Raw genomic sequence first — 13,070 nt, 5'->3', positions numbered from 1 at the left:
TGCAGGGAGTGTGAGCATCAGATCAAGTCCATAGACGGTGAGATCGAAGCCTATAAGAGGTCCATCATGAAGGAGGAGGTGAAGAATGAGAATCTGGCCCGCCTCCTGAACCGCTCAGAGACAGAAGCCATGCTAGTACAGAAAATGACCACCCAGTGCTTAACCAAGCAAGAGGTCCTGCAGAACGAGTTCAACACCTACCAGCTCGCCCTGCAGGACACCGAGGAAATGCTGAACAAGGGCCACGTGGTGAGGCATGGCCCCCAACGGCAGGCATCTGCTCTCAGCCAGCCCATAGCAGGGTACGCAGGCACATCCTCCCCACGGCTCTTCCTTCGCAGGAACACTCAGCGGTCGTGAGCGAACTACAGGTTGCCCGCCAGGCTGTCCGTCAAGAGCAGGAGCTACGGCAAAAGATGGATGCCTCCATCATGGACAAGCTGCAGGAACATGGGACCTCCAGCAAGATGACCATGTACTTTCAACAGCTCCTTCGGAAGCTGCAGAAGGAAAATACCAACCTGGTAAGTGGCCCCTAGCTGAGTGGGCAGGGCCTGGCCTGGAGCCAGAGGCAGGTGAGCAAAGGGTCCCTGGGGTGGCCCCTCGTTACCTAGTTTCTAGCTGTCAAAGGGAGACTTCTATAATTTACTTACTTATTTATTTTTGCTTTTTTTTTTTTTTTTTTGAAGGTAGGGTCTCTATGTAGTCCTGGTTGTCCTGGGACTTGGTATGTAGATCAGGCTGGCCTTGAAACTCAGAGACATCTGCCTTTCTCGGCTCCCAAGTGCTAGGATCAAAGATGTGAGCTACCACACCCAACTCTATAATGTATTTTAATTAATTTAGTTCCTGTAATATTAGAGATTGAGCCTAGGGTCCTGCTCATGCTAGGCAAATGTTATACCACTGAAAGACCTCTTTGTCCTTCTTCTTCTCAGGTAGTCCCAGCTAGCCTCAAACTTACTACTATGTGTGTGTGTGTGTGTGTGTGTGTGTGTATGCACACATATATGTATATATATGCACACATATATGTATATATACACATACACACAAATATATATGTATATATGACCTTGAATTTATGATCCTCCTGCCTCCTCCTCTTAAATGCTAGGATTATAGGACCGGGCCACCATGTCCAGTTTATTAGGCCCTGGGGATGGAATGCAGAACTGAACAGTGGGTTGCATCCCTCCCCAGCTCCCCAAGCCTGCTTTTTCTTTTGAGACAGGGTCTCACTAGTTGCCAAGGCTGACCTAACTTATCCTGTAGCCCAGGCTAGGCTCTAACTTGTGATTGTCATGCCTTAATCTCTTGGCAGCTGGGATGACAGATCCAGCTAACACTGTCTTCTTGTTGAATGCCTGCAGAATTTGCCCAGCATGCACGAGGCCCTGGGTTCTGTCTCCAGCACCAGGGCAGGGGGCAGAAAGGAAGGAGAGAACACAGAAAGACATAATAAAAACAATAGATGCCGTAGTTCTACCGCTTGGGAAACACTTCTAGATTTCTTCCCTTCTGCACACATTTACACACACACACACACACACACACACACACACACACACACACACACACCCTCATTCACACACTCATGCTAAACATTGCACTCTTGTTAAACATCTAGTTTTAAGTTCATTTGTTTATATTTTTATTAGTTTCATTGACCTATGACACAGAGAGAAATGTGCACAGGCATTAAGTTTGGGACTCACTAAATTTTTCGTTTTACTTGACAACACCCAACACATTTGCTCTTGCTGTTCCCCATTCTTCAACAACGCAGACCTTCATATTTGCATGAGCTTCATCAGGAGATCAGGACTGATGAGTTAGGATTGATGAGTCTCTTGTTAAGAGGCTTCAGGCTGACTAGGGGGTTTTCAGCGTTTTGAGCAGCTCTGCACAGATACCCAGGTCTGCAAATGTCTACACTCTGGGGACAAGCTACTAAGCCACCACTCCTGGGCAGAAGCCACCATCCAGGAGGCCGGCTTGCCCGGGAGGCCTGCAGTGTGCCTTTGACCTCCAAAGTCTGGAGCACTGCACACCTGAAAATTCATTCTAGGGCGTTGCTTTTTCCTCAGCTACGTGGGAGACTGCCTTTGGGAAAGCAACTCACTACTTGAATATTTCTTTTTCTTGAGACTGTGTCTCACTCTGGCTGAAACTGTCCTGGCATTCACTGTGTTGTCCGTGCCGGCGTCAAACCCATGGCCATCTTCATGCCTCTGCTTCTCAAATGCTGGGGTTACGGCTGAGCCCCCACGCCCAGCTCCTTTGTTGTTGTTGTTGTTTGCTTCTTCCTATGGGGGATCCCGCTAGAATCTCCGCCTTTGGTGGCCAGGGAGTGCTGTGTCAGGCTGAGGACACATCCCACAGAGGGGCTCTGTCACTGTCTCCCTGCCACCACAGTCTTAGGAAGAGGGGCAGGACCTGGCCAGGTTGCGTTTCTACCCTCAGTTGAACCAGTACAGATCCACTCCCCACATTTTCAGCTCCACTTGTGTGATCTCAGCCCAGGCTCTCTGATTCTGTCCTTCTGGGAATTTGGAGATGAGGAACATAGGGGTCCATCCAGGCTTAGAGAGGGGTGTCTCTGCAGTTAACACCTGAATCCAGCTCCCTTGAGAACCTGATCCTCCATCTGACTAGGGCCTCGGGCCCAGGCCCTGGGGGCTCAGCTGCCTTTCCTGCCACCTTGAAGGTGGCAGAGGATTGGACCTGCTACTGCTCCTGCTTCCTGTCATGGTGGCTATTTGCCAGGAGTAGGCATGGCTGTTGTCACCTGGCCTCCTGAAAGGGCAGCAGCCTTGACATTCCCACTCCGCACATGCTTTTGACCTGACCGTACAAGGAAGGGGACAAGGCTGCCTGGAAAGTCCACGCCGACGTGGCTCAAGTCCTTTCCCTGGGAGCAGGGCAGGCAGAAGAGAAGGTGGCTCGGGTGCCTTTGAGACACTAAGGAGCGAGGTGGTGTGAAGTAGACTGCCCAGTCCCATTGTTGCACAGGCTAGACCTGTCCCCTAAGGTCTTCTGTTGGCAGGCCCCCGCCCTGCCCCTTCCTAGATTGGGCATGGTCTATCCCCACCTCTTCCCACCAGAGGGCAGTAAAGAGTCTTAGGCTAACAACTACTTATTATTGTGGTTTTCCAACTGAAGTGGAGCCCTTGAAAAGGGATACTGGATACTCAAAAGCCCTGTGCACCAGTGACGGGTGGGGCAGGAAAGGGTCCCGTCTTGGAAGAGGATCAGAGGGTGGCAGTCACGATTCTGTCTAGGGCTGGTGCAGAGGGAAGCGGGGAAGGGTGTCAATGCAGGACCTCATTATAAACTCAGAAGCAGAGCTGAGGTCCCGGAGTTCCGGGGAGGCCAGGATGCTTTCCACAGGTCACAGGGGGTAGTGTCAGAGGTAGTGTATTCTGCCCAAACACAGTGTGAGAGGAAGACTATGCCATAATCTGAAAGGGGTCAGGAAACATCCTACTGCGCACCGCACAACCATTAAAAATTATATAAGAGGAGGCTAAAAGTGATGACACACGCCTTTAATCTCAGAACCTGGGGGGCAGAGGCCGGTGGATCTCTGTGGGTTTGATGCCAGCCAGCTCTATACAGTGAGACCTTATCTAAAAAAAAAATTGTTTTAATTACATAAGAATATGAGACGGGGTTGCTGGACAGATGGCTCAGAGGTTAAGAGCACTGGCTGCTCTTCCAGAGGTCCTGAGTTCAATTCCCAGCAACCACATGGTGGCTCACAACCATCTGTAATGAGATCCGGTGCCGTCTTCTGGCATACAGGCATACATGAGGCAGAACACTGTATATATAATAAATAAATAAATCTTTAAGAAAAAAAGAATATGAGACAGTATCTGTCAGGCTAAAGAGATCTGTGGCATGTGACCCCACCCCTGCTCTCCTAAGGGGTATGGAAGGGTGGGGGCCTGGGAGGGTGGGGGTATGGGAGGGTGTCCATAACATAACACTGGAGGAAGGGTAGGCTTCCAGGTGGTCTGGTGGCTAGCTTTGTGACAGAATCACCCATGGTTCAACACTTTCTCCTCTGCACTTACACTCTGCTTGTTTACAAAGAAAACCCAGCACGGATAGCTTCTTTCTCCTTCCTCTCCTCCCTCCCTCCTCTCCCCCTCCCTCCCTCCAAGATCTTACTATATAACCCTGCCTGGCCTGGAACTCAATATTTAGACCAGGGTGGTCTCAAACTCATAGTGATCTTCCTGCCTCTACTTCCCAAGTGCTAGGATTAAAGATACGAACCAGCCTGGAGGCAGAGGCAGATGGGTTTTTGATGGGAGTTTGAAGCCAGCCTGGAAGGAAAGAAAGACATGAACAAGCCCCCCTTTTGCCCTTTTGAGAGAAAGGGGGGAAGGAGGGAGGGAGGGAGAGGGAGAGAGAGAGAGAGAGAGAGAGAGAGAGAGAGAGAGAGAGAGAATGTCTCTTGCAGCCCCTCAAACTCACTATGTAGCCCAGGCTGGCCTTGAACTCAAGATTCTCCCGCCTCGGCCTCCCATGTGCTGGGATCACACGCTTGTGCCACCACACCCAGCTTTATTTTTCGCAGGCCATCTCCATGTGTAAACAGGCCCCTTGTAGGTTCTCAAGACACAGGGCCAGTTAGCTTCCTGGTGACTGCATGCAGGGATCACTCCAGAATACATGTAGAGTGTCAAGGAAGCAGCAGTTGGGTCCATTCAAGTGGCAGAAAACGCTCACACCCATTGCCCTTCATGCCCTCAGGTAACACATCTTTCCAAACTTGACGGCGACATTGCTCAGGCCACCCTGGACATCACCAACACCAGCTGCAAAGTAGACATGCACAAGAAGACGCTGGCAGAGCTGGACAAAGAGGTGAAGCGGTTCAATGACCTCATCACCAACAGCGAGAGTGAGATCGTCCGGCGCACCATCCTCATCGAGAGGAAGCAGAGTCTCATCAACTTCTTCAACAAGCAGCTGGAGCAGATAGTGTCTGTGCTGGGGGTGAGGCACTGCCCTGGGCTCCGAGCTACGTGCCTGGGTGCTCGCAGAGAGCAGGCACCCTCCTTCCTCTCCCCATCCCACTGGTGAGGTGGCTATGTGTGCGCGCTCCAGGCTGCGGCCACCATGGCGGTCATCGTACTGTTTCTTGCACGAGACCAGAAAGGAAAGGGTCTAGGCTGGGCTGGGTGACAGCTACTCCCCACTTCTATAACCGGGACCTAAACTCCATATCATTCACGTCTGGCATGAGCCTTCTTTTGATTTTGTTGTTTGTTTTGTGGGACAGAGTGTCACTGTGTGGCCCAGGTGGCCCTAGAACTTGACATCCTGCAGCCTGGGCTTCTGAGGGCCGTGTGCTACGCACCTGGGTTCTTTTGATTTTCTTCGTGGCTTGTGAGACACAGACACACGGGTGGTGGGCTGGACTTACTGCGGCACTGGGCAAAGTGGTTTAATCATTGAGGGCTCAGTGTCTTCTTACCTGGTCACTCAGGCACCTGTAACCTAAGGACCTACCATGGGCTTCAAGTCCTCAAGTAGAGCACACTGTCAGGGAAGCCCTGTGCTGGCCATAAACCTTGATGGTCTGAGGTCAGAGGACAGTATACAGAGTCTCCTTTCGGGTCAAAGGCTGTGCCCACGAGGACCTGGGACCTCAAGGCCAGTGAAAGGAGTCTCGGGACTCCTGAGTACTGTCTGAGCCCTTGGAGTAAATGTCTTGAATTCATGATTCTCCATAGCCCACCCCAAAAGAAGGCCTGTGGGGAGCTGGCTCAGTCAGTAAAGTACTTGCTTCATGATCATAAGGATCTGGGTTCCACCCCAGCACCCACAGTAAAAACAGAGCACGACAGTTTGTAACTCCAATCCCAGCACCGGGGAGGTGGGGACCAGAGGATCCCTGCAGCCTGCTGGCCGCTCAGTCTAACCAGTCAATAAATCCCAGATTCACCAAGAGACCCTGTCTGAGCAAAATAACACTCAACGTGGAACTCTCACCTCTGTGGCCACACGCACACGCACGCACGCGCACTTGTGCACATGCGTGTACACCACACATTAATAGTAATAAAGCAAACCTGTGGCTACCGAGACTCACGCTGCACTCTGATTAAATCCCTCCAGGGGGAAGAAGCTGGACCCCTGGAGCTGGAGATCAAAAGGCTGTCGAAGCTCTGTGAGGAGAACAACGCGGCAGTGGCGGAGGCGCAGATGGCGTGGCTGCGGCTGCAGCAGGAACTGGTCCAGGTCACACACGAACGCGAGGAGCAGCTGGTGTCCCTGGACCAACTTAACAAGGAGCTGCACATTATGGAGCAAAAGAAGCTCCGCGTAGAGAGTGAGCCCTGGGGGAGGGGCTGCCCAGCACTGAGGCTGTAAGCCTGAGGCTAGCCTGGGCTACATAGGAAAACCCTGTTTCAAAACAAAGCAAACCACGAAAATTCTAAAGCCATCTAATTTGCCGGTGCTATCCACCTGTACTCCTGAGGTCTGTGGGAGATGGGAACAAAATGCTCCTTCTGCAAGGGAACTCAGAGGTCTGTGAAACTCAGAGGAACGCAGCCAGCCTCCTCAACTCCTGCCTTTGACCTCAGAAGCACGGTGGATCCCTCCGGGTTGTCCCTGTGCTGAGAAGTGACCCTTCAGTGACCTCACCAGGGGCCTGCCAGGATGTCCTTCCTGGGTCACCACCAACATGGCACCCTACTGAGATATCCTGGGTCCCCCGGGGTCCAGATAGGAGAGCGAGTTAAATGCTGCCTGGAGATCCGGTGCCCTTGCGGCTGCCCCCTTCCCAGCGATCCCATCGCATCCTCTCACAGCCTTTGGTTACTCACAGCCAAGTGGAGTGTGCAAGGCTGCCTGGCACCAGCAGTGAATAGCACTGTGGGAAGCCAGAGCTGGCTGGAATGCAAAGCCCCTCCCACACACACACAGGGATGAGATCAGCAAAGATAGGCACATCCAGAGACCTGGCCCTGAGCCAGCCAAGGATACTGGTGGAGAAAGGGCAGAACTGTATGGGTCACATACCCCGGTGTCTTTTTTTTTCTTTTTCTTTTTTCCATCAAAATGTCAAGAACATCTTTTGTCTTTCTCCTTTTCACCCTGCCCTGAGGCCAGGTGGTGGAGGCAAAGGGCCTGCCTGCTGTCCCTAGATACCCACAGCATCTGAGCTCCGCCCACCTGCTCTCCACCTGTGCGTCTGCAGCATGAGGTCCTTCCAGGGACCAAGTTTAGGGAAACAAAGTCCGGGAAGACACCAGCCTCCTCTCCATAGAGGGGCACGTGGTTGAGTCAGACAGGGCAAGAGGGGAGCCACAGGAGGGTGTGGCTGCTGCCTGCCGCCAAGGACCTTGGCCCTCCAGCATCCCCCCACACACACACACCTGCCTGTCCTCCCACAGACAAGATTGAGCAAGAGAAGAGAGAACAGAAGGAGATCCACCGCCACATGAAGGACCTGGACAACGACCTGACCAAGCTCAACCTGCTGATGGACAAGAACCGGTGCAACTCAGACCAGCTGCAGCAAAGCAACCTGGTGGCCGAGACAGAGTTCGTGCGCACACTAAAGGTCGGCACCGCCCACTGCACACCCTGTCACTGGCCAGCTCTCTCTCTCTGGCACACACATCCTTGATTTGGGCAGATTCCCTGGAGGGGCTTGTGGAGGGATCAGAATGTTGGTCTAAGGCCTTGCCAGTCCTGAGGGACTCCAGGGGCCACAGCCCTGAGCCTTCCTCACAGCTCTCCTCGGTCCCCACAGGCTGCAGAGAAGGAGACCATCCAAATGCAAGAAAAGCTGACGCAGCTCCGTGAGGAAAAGACCACCCTCCTCAACAGCCTAGTGGAGGCAGAGTGAGTAGGGCTCAGCTGTGTGCTGGTGCTCAGTGTCACCAGGCCCGTCATGGTTCTGTGGGCATGGCCACCAAACATTGGCACCACTGGTGGGCGGGCAGCTCTGAAGGCCACTTTTGTGGACCCCAGAGAACTACAGAAAGTCACCGTCCAGATCTGTAGAATACCCCTTGGCAGCAACTACCAACCAAGCCAGTTACCTCTGGATATCAAGTGGTTTTCTTTGGGATAAACTTTATAAAATATATCTTATTTTTATGAAAAAAGGTAGTAATATATAAGCCTAACCCCAAACATTTTACACTATGACAAAGTATTGAGAGTAGAAAAGAGAAAATGGGGAGATGTCTCAGTGGATGAGGGTGCTTGCATGAGGGCCTGAGTTCAATCTCCAGCTCCTACATAAAAAACCAGGCATGGTCAAGTGTGTCCATAATCCCAGCATGATGGAGTGTGTTCTAGCTCTAGGTTCAGTGAGAGACCTGTCTCCTGAGACTACACAGATAATAGAGCAGGAAGCCAGATGTCCTATGGCTTCTGTGTGTGTGTGCACAGGTGCATACCATCCCCATACACACATTAAACATTGGGAAAGGGAAAACATGCAATAACAACTCTGCTCCATACCTGTGCGTGTGCGCATGCGTGTGTGCGCGCGCGTGCGTGTGTGCATGTGCTTGTGTACTGGGGACAGAATTTAGGACCTTGCACATGCCAGGCATGTACTCTACCACTAAGCCCTACCCCAGCTCCCCAATCTCATCACAAGAGACTGCTACATAGATATATTTCTTTCTTGTTTTGTTTGTAGCAAAACCATTCCCTTTGAGGCATTGTTATGGTGTCTTTGCACAGCTTTGCACACACATATACCTCTCCCATGGAAACCGTTTGTAGGCACCGTGAGGGGGCCCCTTGATTGACAGGAGCGCTCTAGAAGGGATAATGTGTTTCTTGCCATTTGACAAGATCTGTACATTAATACACACACACACACACACACACACACACACACACACACACACACACACACACACACGGTGGCTTTGGGGCATGTGTTCTGGGTTACATTTGGACAGCTTCCTGCCAGAACTGTTTGACCTTTTGACTTTCTTATCCAACTTTTTCCAATCACATGTACATTCTCAGTTCCTAAGGCATACATCCCTGCTGCCTCCCCATCTCTCTCTCTTTTAAGGATGTCTCTGAAACTAGAGTTACATACAGTCAGTAGTGAACCGCCACATGGGTGCCGGGAACTGGACCCAGGCCCTCTGCAAGGGCAGCCTGTGTTCTTAGCTGCTCCTTGATACGGGGCCGTCTCTCCAGCCGCAGTCTCTCATCTCTCCCTCTTTTAATACCTGCCCTTTCCTCCTCCTTCTCTCTCTTCCCTTTTTTCCTCTCCTCCCCACCTGTCTCAAAGCCTGGCAAACCGTTTTGTAAGGAACCTGAGTAAAGAGTTTGTGGCTTCGTTTGCCACAGTTCTGGGCAGAATGGGGGTGGGGGTCCTGCCACCCCAGCTCACACTGCTCTGGCTCTGACGTTGCCTCTCCTGCCTCTAAAGACACCAGATCATGCTCTGGGAGAAAAAAATCCAACTGGCAAAAGAGATGCGTGCTTCAGTGGATTCTGAGACCGGGCAGACAGAGATCCGTGCCATGAAGGCTGAGATCCACAGGATGAAGGTGAGTGTGTCAGGGAGGTGGGCACAGGTGGCGGGTATGCTGCAGATCGGGAACCACTGAGCCACCCTGCCAGTGGCAACAGGTGAGATCCCTGGGGAGGACCCGTTGCTGCACAGTGACTGTGTTCCACGGTCACAGGCTCTGTGTCACCACCCACCCCTCACACCAGGGTCTGCCTGACTTTTGTCTGTATTGTGCAGAGTAATCCCACACTAGCCAGGACATGTGATCGTATGCACATCACCTGATAACTTGTTTTATTGTGACTCCAAGCAGTCAAGGCTCTTTGATATTTTCAAATACTGGTTGTAAAGCCCAGTTTCCCAGCCCACTGATCTAACTGTGGAACGAGAACCTCATACGGGCTGATGTGGTGGTGCACATCTTTAATCCCAGCAGCTCGAGGCCAGCCTGGTATACACAGCAAGTTCCAGGCTAGCCAGGGTGACATAGTGAGACCCTGTCTCAAAAAGCAAAATCAACAAAAACAACTCTTTTTTTTTTTTTTTTTTTTAAGGCTCAGGGGGTGCCTCATCCCATCTCTCACGAGCAGTAGACATCACTAACGCTAAGAACACCTAAATCACAAGTGACCAACAGTTTAAGGTTCAAGACCTTAGGGATAAAAATAAGAGCAGTTAGGGGCTGGAGAGATGGCTCAGCAGTTATGGCTGCTCTTCCGGAGGTCCCAGGTTTGATTGCCAGCACCTACGTGGCCGCTCACTGTTTTCTGTAGCTCCAGCCCCAGAGACCAGATGTTCTCTTCAGGCCTCCACAGGCACCAGGAATGTACATGGGGCACAGACATGCATGCAGGGAAGACGCCCATGCACAGAAGAGGAAAATGTTAAATAAAAAACAACTAGATCAGTTAACCAAAATGACATTGCCTTTCCAATGGCATTTATTATGTAAAGGCCTCAGGCTGTTGGGCTACTCTTCAGCTCTGAGGCGTGTGCTGAGCTAGCAGGTAGCTTGGCAGTCAAGCACTTGCGTGCATGTTCAAGGCCCAGGATTTGATCCCCAGTGTGACCGATTGTCAATTTGACAGGACCCACAGTCACCTGGAGGACAGTGTCTGGGCACACCTGTGAGGTGTCGTCTAGATTCGTTTAGCGCCTGGGAGGGATTATCTGAGTTAGGCTAATTGAGGTTGCAAGAGCCACCGGAGCTGTGAGTCCCACTCTCTACAGGCTAGAGTCCTGGACTCAGTAAAGGGAGGCCAGCAGCAGCACTCATTGCTGACTGTGGATGTAGGGTGAGCAGCCGGCCCAGGCCCTGCTCCCTTCCCTGCCGTGATGGACTGGGCTGCTTAGAAGTGCAAGCCAGCCAGGCGGTGGTGGCGCACACCTTTAATCCCAGCACTCGGGAGGCAGAGGCAGGCAGATCTCTGTGAGTTCAAGGTCAGCCTGGTCTACAGAGTGAGTTCCAGGACAGCCAGAGCTACATAATGAGACCCTGTCTCAAATTTTTTTTAATTATTTATTTGTAATTGTGTCTATCTGTGTGTGCACTTGCGCGGGTGTATGTGCGCGCGCATGAGTACAGCCCAAGGCGTGCGGAAGAAGCATCAGATTCCCTGAAGCTGGAGTTACAGGCAGTTGTGAACCTCCTGGTTCCTGGGTGCTGGGGATCAATGACAGGGCCTCCTTAAGAGCAGCAAGCACTGTTTAACAACTGAGCCATCTCTCCAGCGTCCCCACCCCCAGGCTGTTTGGTAATCGATGTTGGATAAGTTAGTAGTTGGTGAGGTTCGTTCATCTGGCTGTTCACCTCTGTCTAGCTTAGCACAGAAACCTCTTACTTCCTTGGGATGTGGCCACCCAAGGCATGCCCTGTCCACAAGTCCCCATTAAATTGTGCCTCCTGTGATCCTAGCTCTGTCTGTCACTTGCCCCCTGTTCCTGGTTCCTTTTGCACTGAGTGGAGTTTTTCAGAACCAGTGAGGGTTCCCCAGAGAAGCAGACCCAACAAGGCGTGTGTACAGTCGTGCTCCATGCTGTCAGTCACACGCCTGCACACAGTGATGGCCCAGGAGAGACCTAGGAGGGCCAGCACCATCTGTCAGCCGAGATCCAAAGACTGAGAAGGGACGGGTGGTGAGCTCCAGCCCAAAACATCAGCTCCAACATGGAAAGCATGCCACCCCAGCCTTGAGGGGCTACATCTTCCACCCTCTTTCCAGGCACCCCCACTGGAGAGGGTGGGTCTTCTTGACTCAGTCGGCTAGTGCACATACTGATCTCCCCTGCAGACTCCTGGTGGATGCACCCGGCGATCTGGGCCGCCCTTAGGCCCATCAAATGGACACATGAAAGTAAATATGTTGCAATCCCCCCTCCTGGAATCTAGATTACCAAAGGTTACATGTAAATTCTCAACTTTAAGGGGGTCTGTCAGATGGCTTTTGCACATGTCACACACACACACACACACACACACACACACACACACACACACACACACACGTCATGGCCCTGCCCGTCTCTGCAGTGTGGGTGTTGTCAATCACTGACATTTATTTATTGTCCTATATATGTGTGTGTATGCTTGTCTGTGTGTGAGCATTCATGTGTGTTCATGTGTGTGCACTCCTGTGTGCTTGTATGTGTAGACTAAGTCAGAGGACATCCTCAGGAACATTGGTCACTTCCTGTGAGACAGGGTCTCCATTGGCCAGGAGCTCACCAATTAGATCACACTGGCTGGCCAGCAAGCCCCAAGTCCCCTCCCGTCACCACCCCTCCAGCACTGGGGTGAAAAGTGTGCACAGCCACACCTGACACTTATTGTGAGTTCTGAGGACCACACCCAGCGCTTCACACCTCTGAGGCAAACACTTTACTGAGCCATCTCCTGAGTCCTGCCCCCCTTTTCTATCAAATCATCTTCATCCATGCTACACGTTCATACACTTATTTAAACTAGCTACAAATCCTCGTGTGGTTCCAGAAGTCTCCTTGCACCTCCAAGGTCTATGCTCACACACCCCAGCCCTCAGCCTCCGTCTGCAGACCCTCTACCCAGCTTCTTCCAATGTCACTGCCTGTCACAACCAGTTAACCTAGTGGTGGCACAGCTAACCAGACCCCCATCTCTAGAAAGATTCTACCCGCCTCTCAACACACTTGCCGTAGAACCTGCCATCTTCCTCTCCTTCCTCTTCTCCTGCCTCTGTACTGCTTGTGAGAATATCCATTCCTCTCCCATCAGTGTGGGCTGTCTCCCAGACTCCTTGTGGCCCTCTCTGTATCCCCGACACTTCACTGGCCACTCTCACTTAAGCAGGGTCCCGCCCAGCCCCTCCATCTTGGTCCCCAGGTCAAGCACGGGCAGCTGATGAAGCAGCAAGAGAAGATGATCCATGACATGGAGCTGGCTGTGAGCCGCAGGGAGACCATCGTGACCCAGGCCGAAGGGCAGAGCAAGATAGACAAGAAGGTTGTCACCAGAACAGACTTCTACTTCCAGCAGAACGAGCTGCGAAGGAAAATCAGGGACACGCAGAAG

The 13,070-nt window shown here is 52.0% G+C and overlaps 1 protein-coding gene across 2 annotated transcripts in view; it reads left to right on the top strand.

The window, feature by feature from the left end:
* Ccdc40 (coiled-coil domain containing 40) overlaps positions 1-13,070 on the top strand; it is a 43,631-nt gene that overhangs the window by 26,088 nt on the left and 4,473 nt on the right. For both annotated transcript variants that reach the window (XM_052757694.1, XM_052757693.1), the window contains exons 11-18: positions 6-249; positions 342-524; positions 4,768-5,013; positions 6,139-6,352; positions 7,422-7,591; positions 7,784-7,875; positions 9,440-9,560; positions 12,882-13,070. In XM_052757694.1, coding sequence (XP_052613654.1) covers positions 6-249; positions 342-524; positions 4,768-5,013; positions 6,139-6,352; positions 7,422-7,591; positions 7,784-7,875; positions 9,440-9,560; positions 12,882-13,070 — 1,459 coding nt within the window. The remainder of the gene's footprint in view (positions 1-5; positions 250-341; positions 525-4,767; positions 5,014-6,138; positions 6,353-7,421; positions 7,592-7,783; positions 7,876-9,439; positions 9,561-12,881) is intronic.

This window comes from Peromyscus californicus, unplaced genomic scaffold, assembly GCF_007827085.1.
Source record: "Peromyscus californicus insignis strain IS unplaced genomic scaffold, ASM782708v3 Scaffold_3__1_contigs__length_106647218, whole genome shotgun sequence".
Lineage (NCBI taxonomy): Eukaryota > Metazoa > Chordata > Mammalia > Rodentia > Cricetidae > Peromyscus > Peromyscus californicus.
The sequence above is the reverse complement of the archived record's forward strand: the minus strand, read 5'-3'. Positions and strand labels throughout refer to the sequence as shown.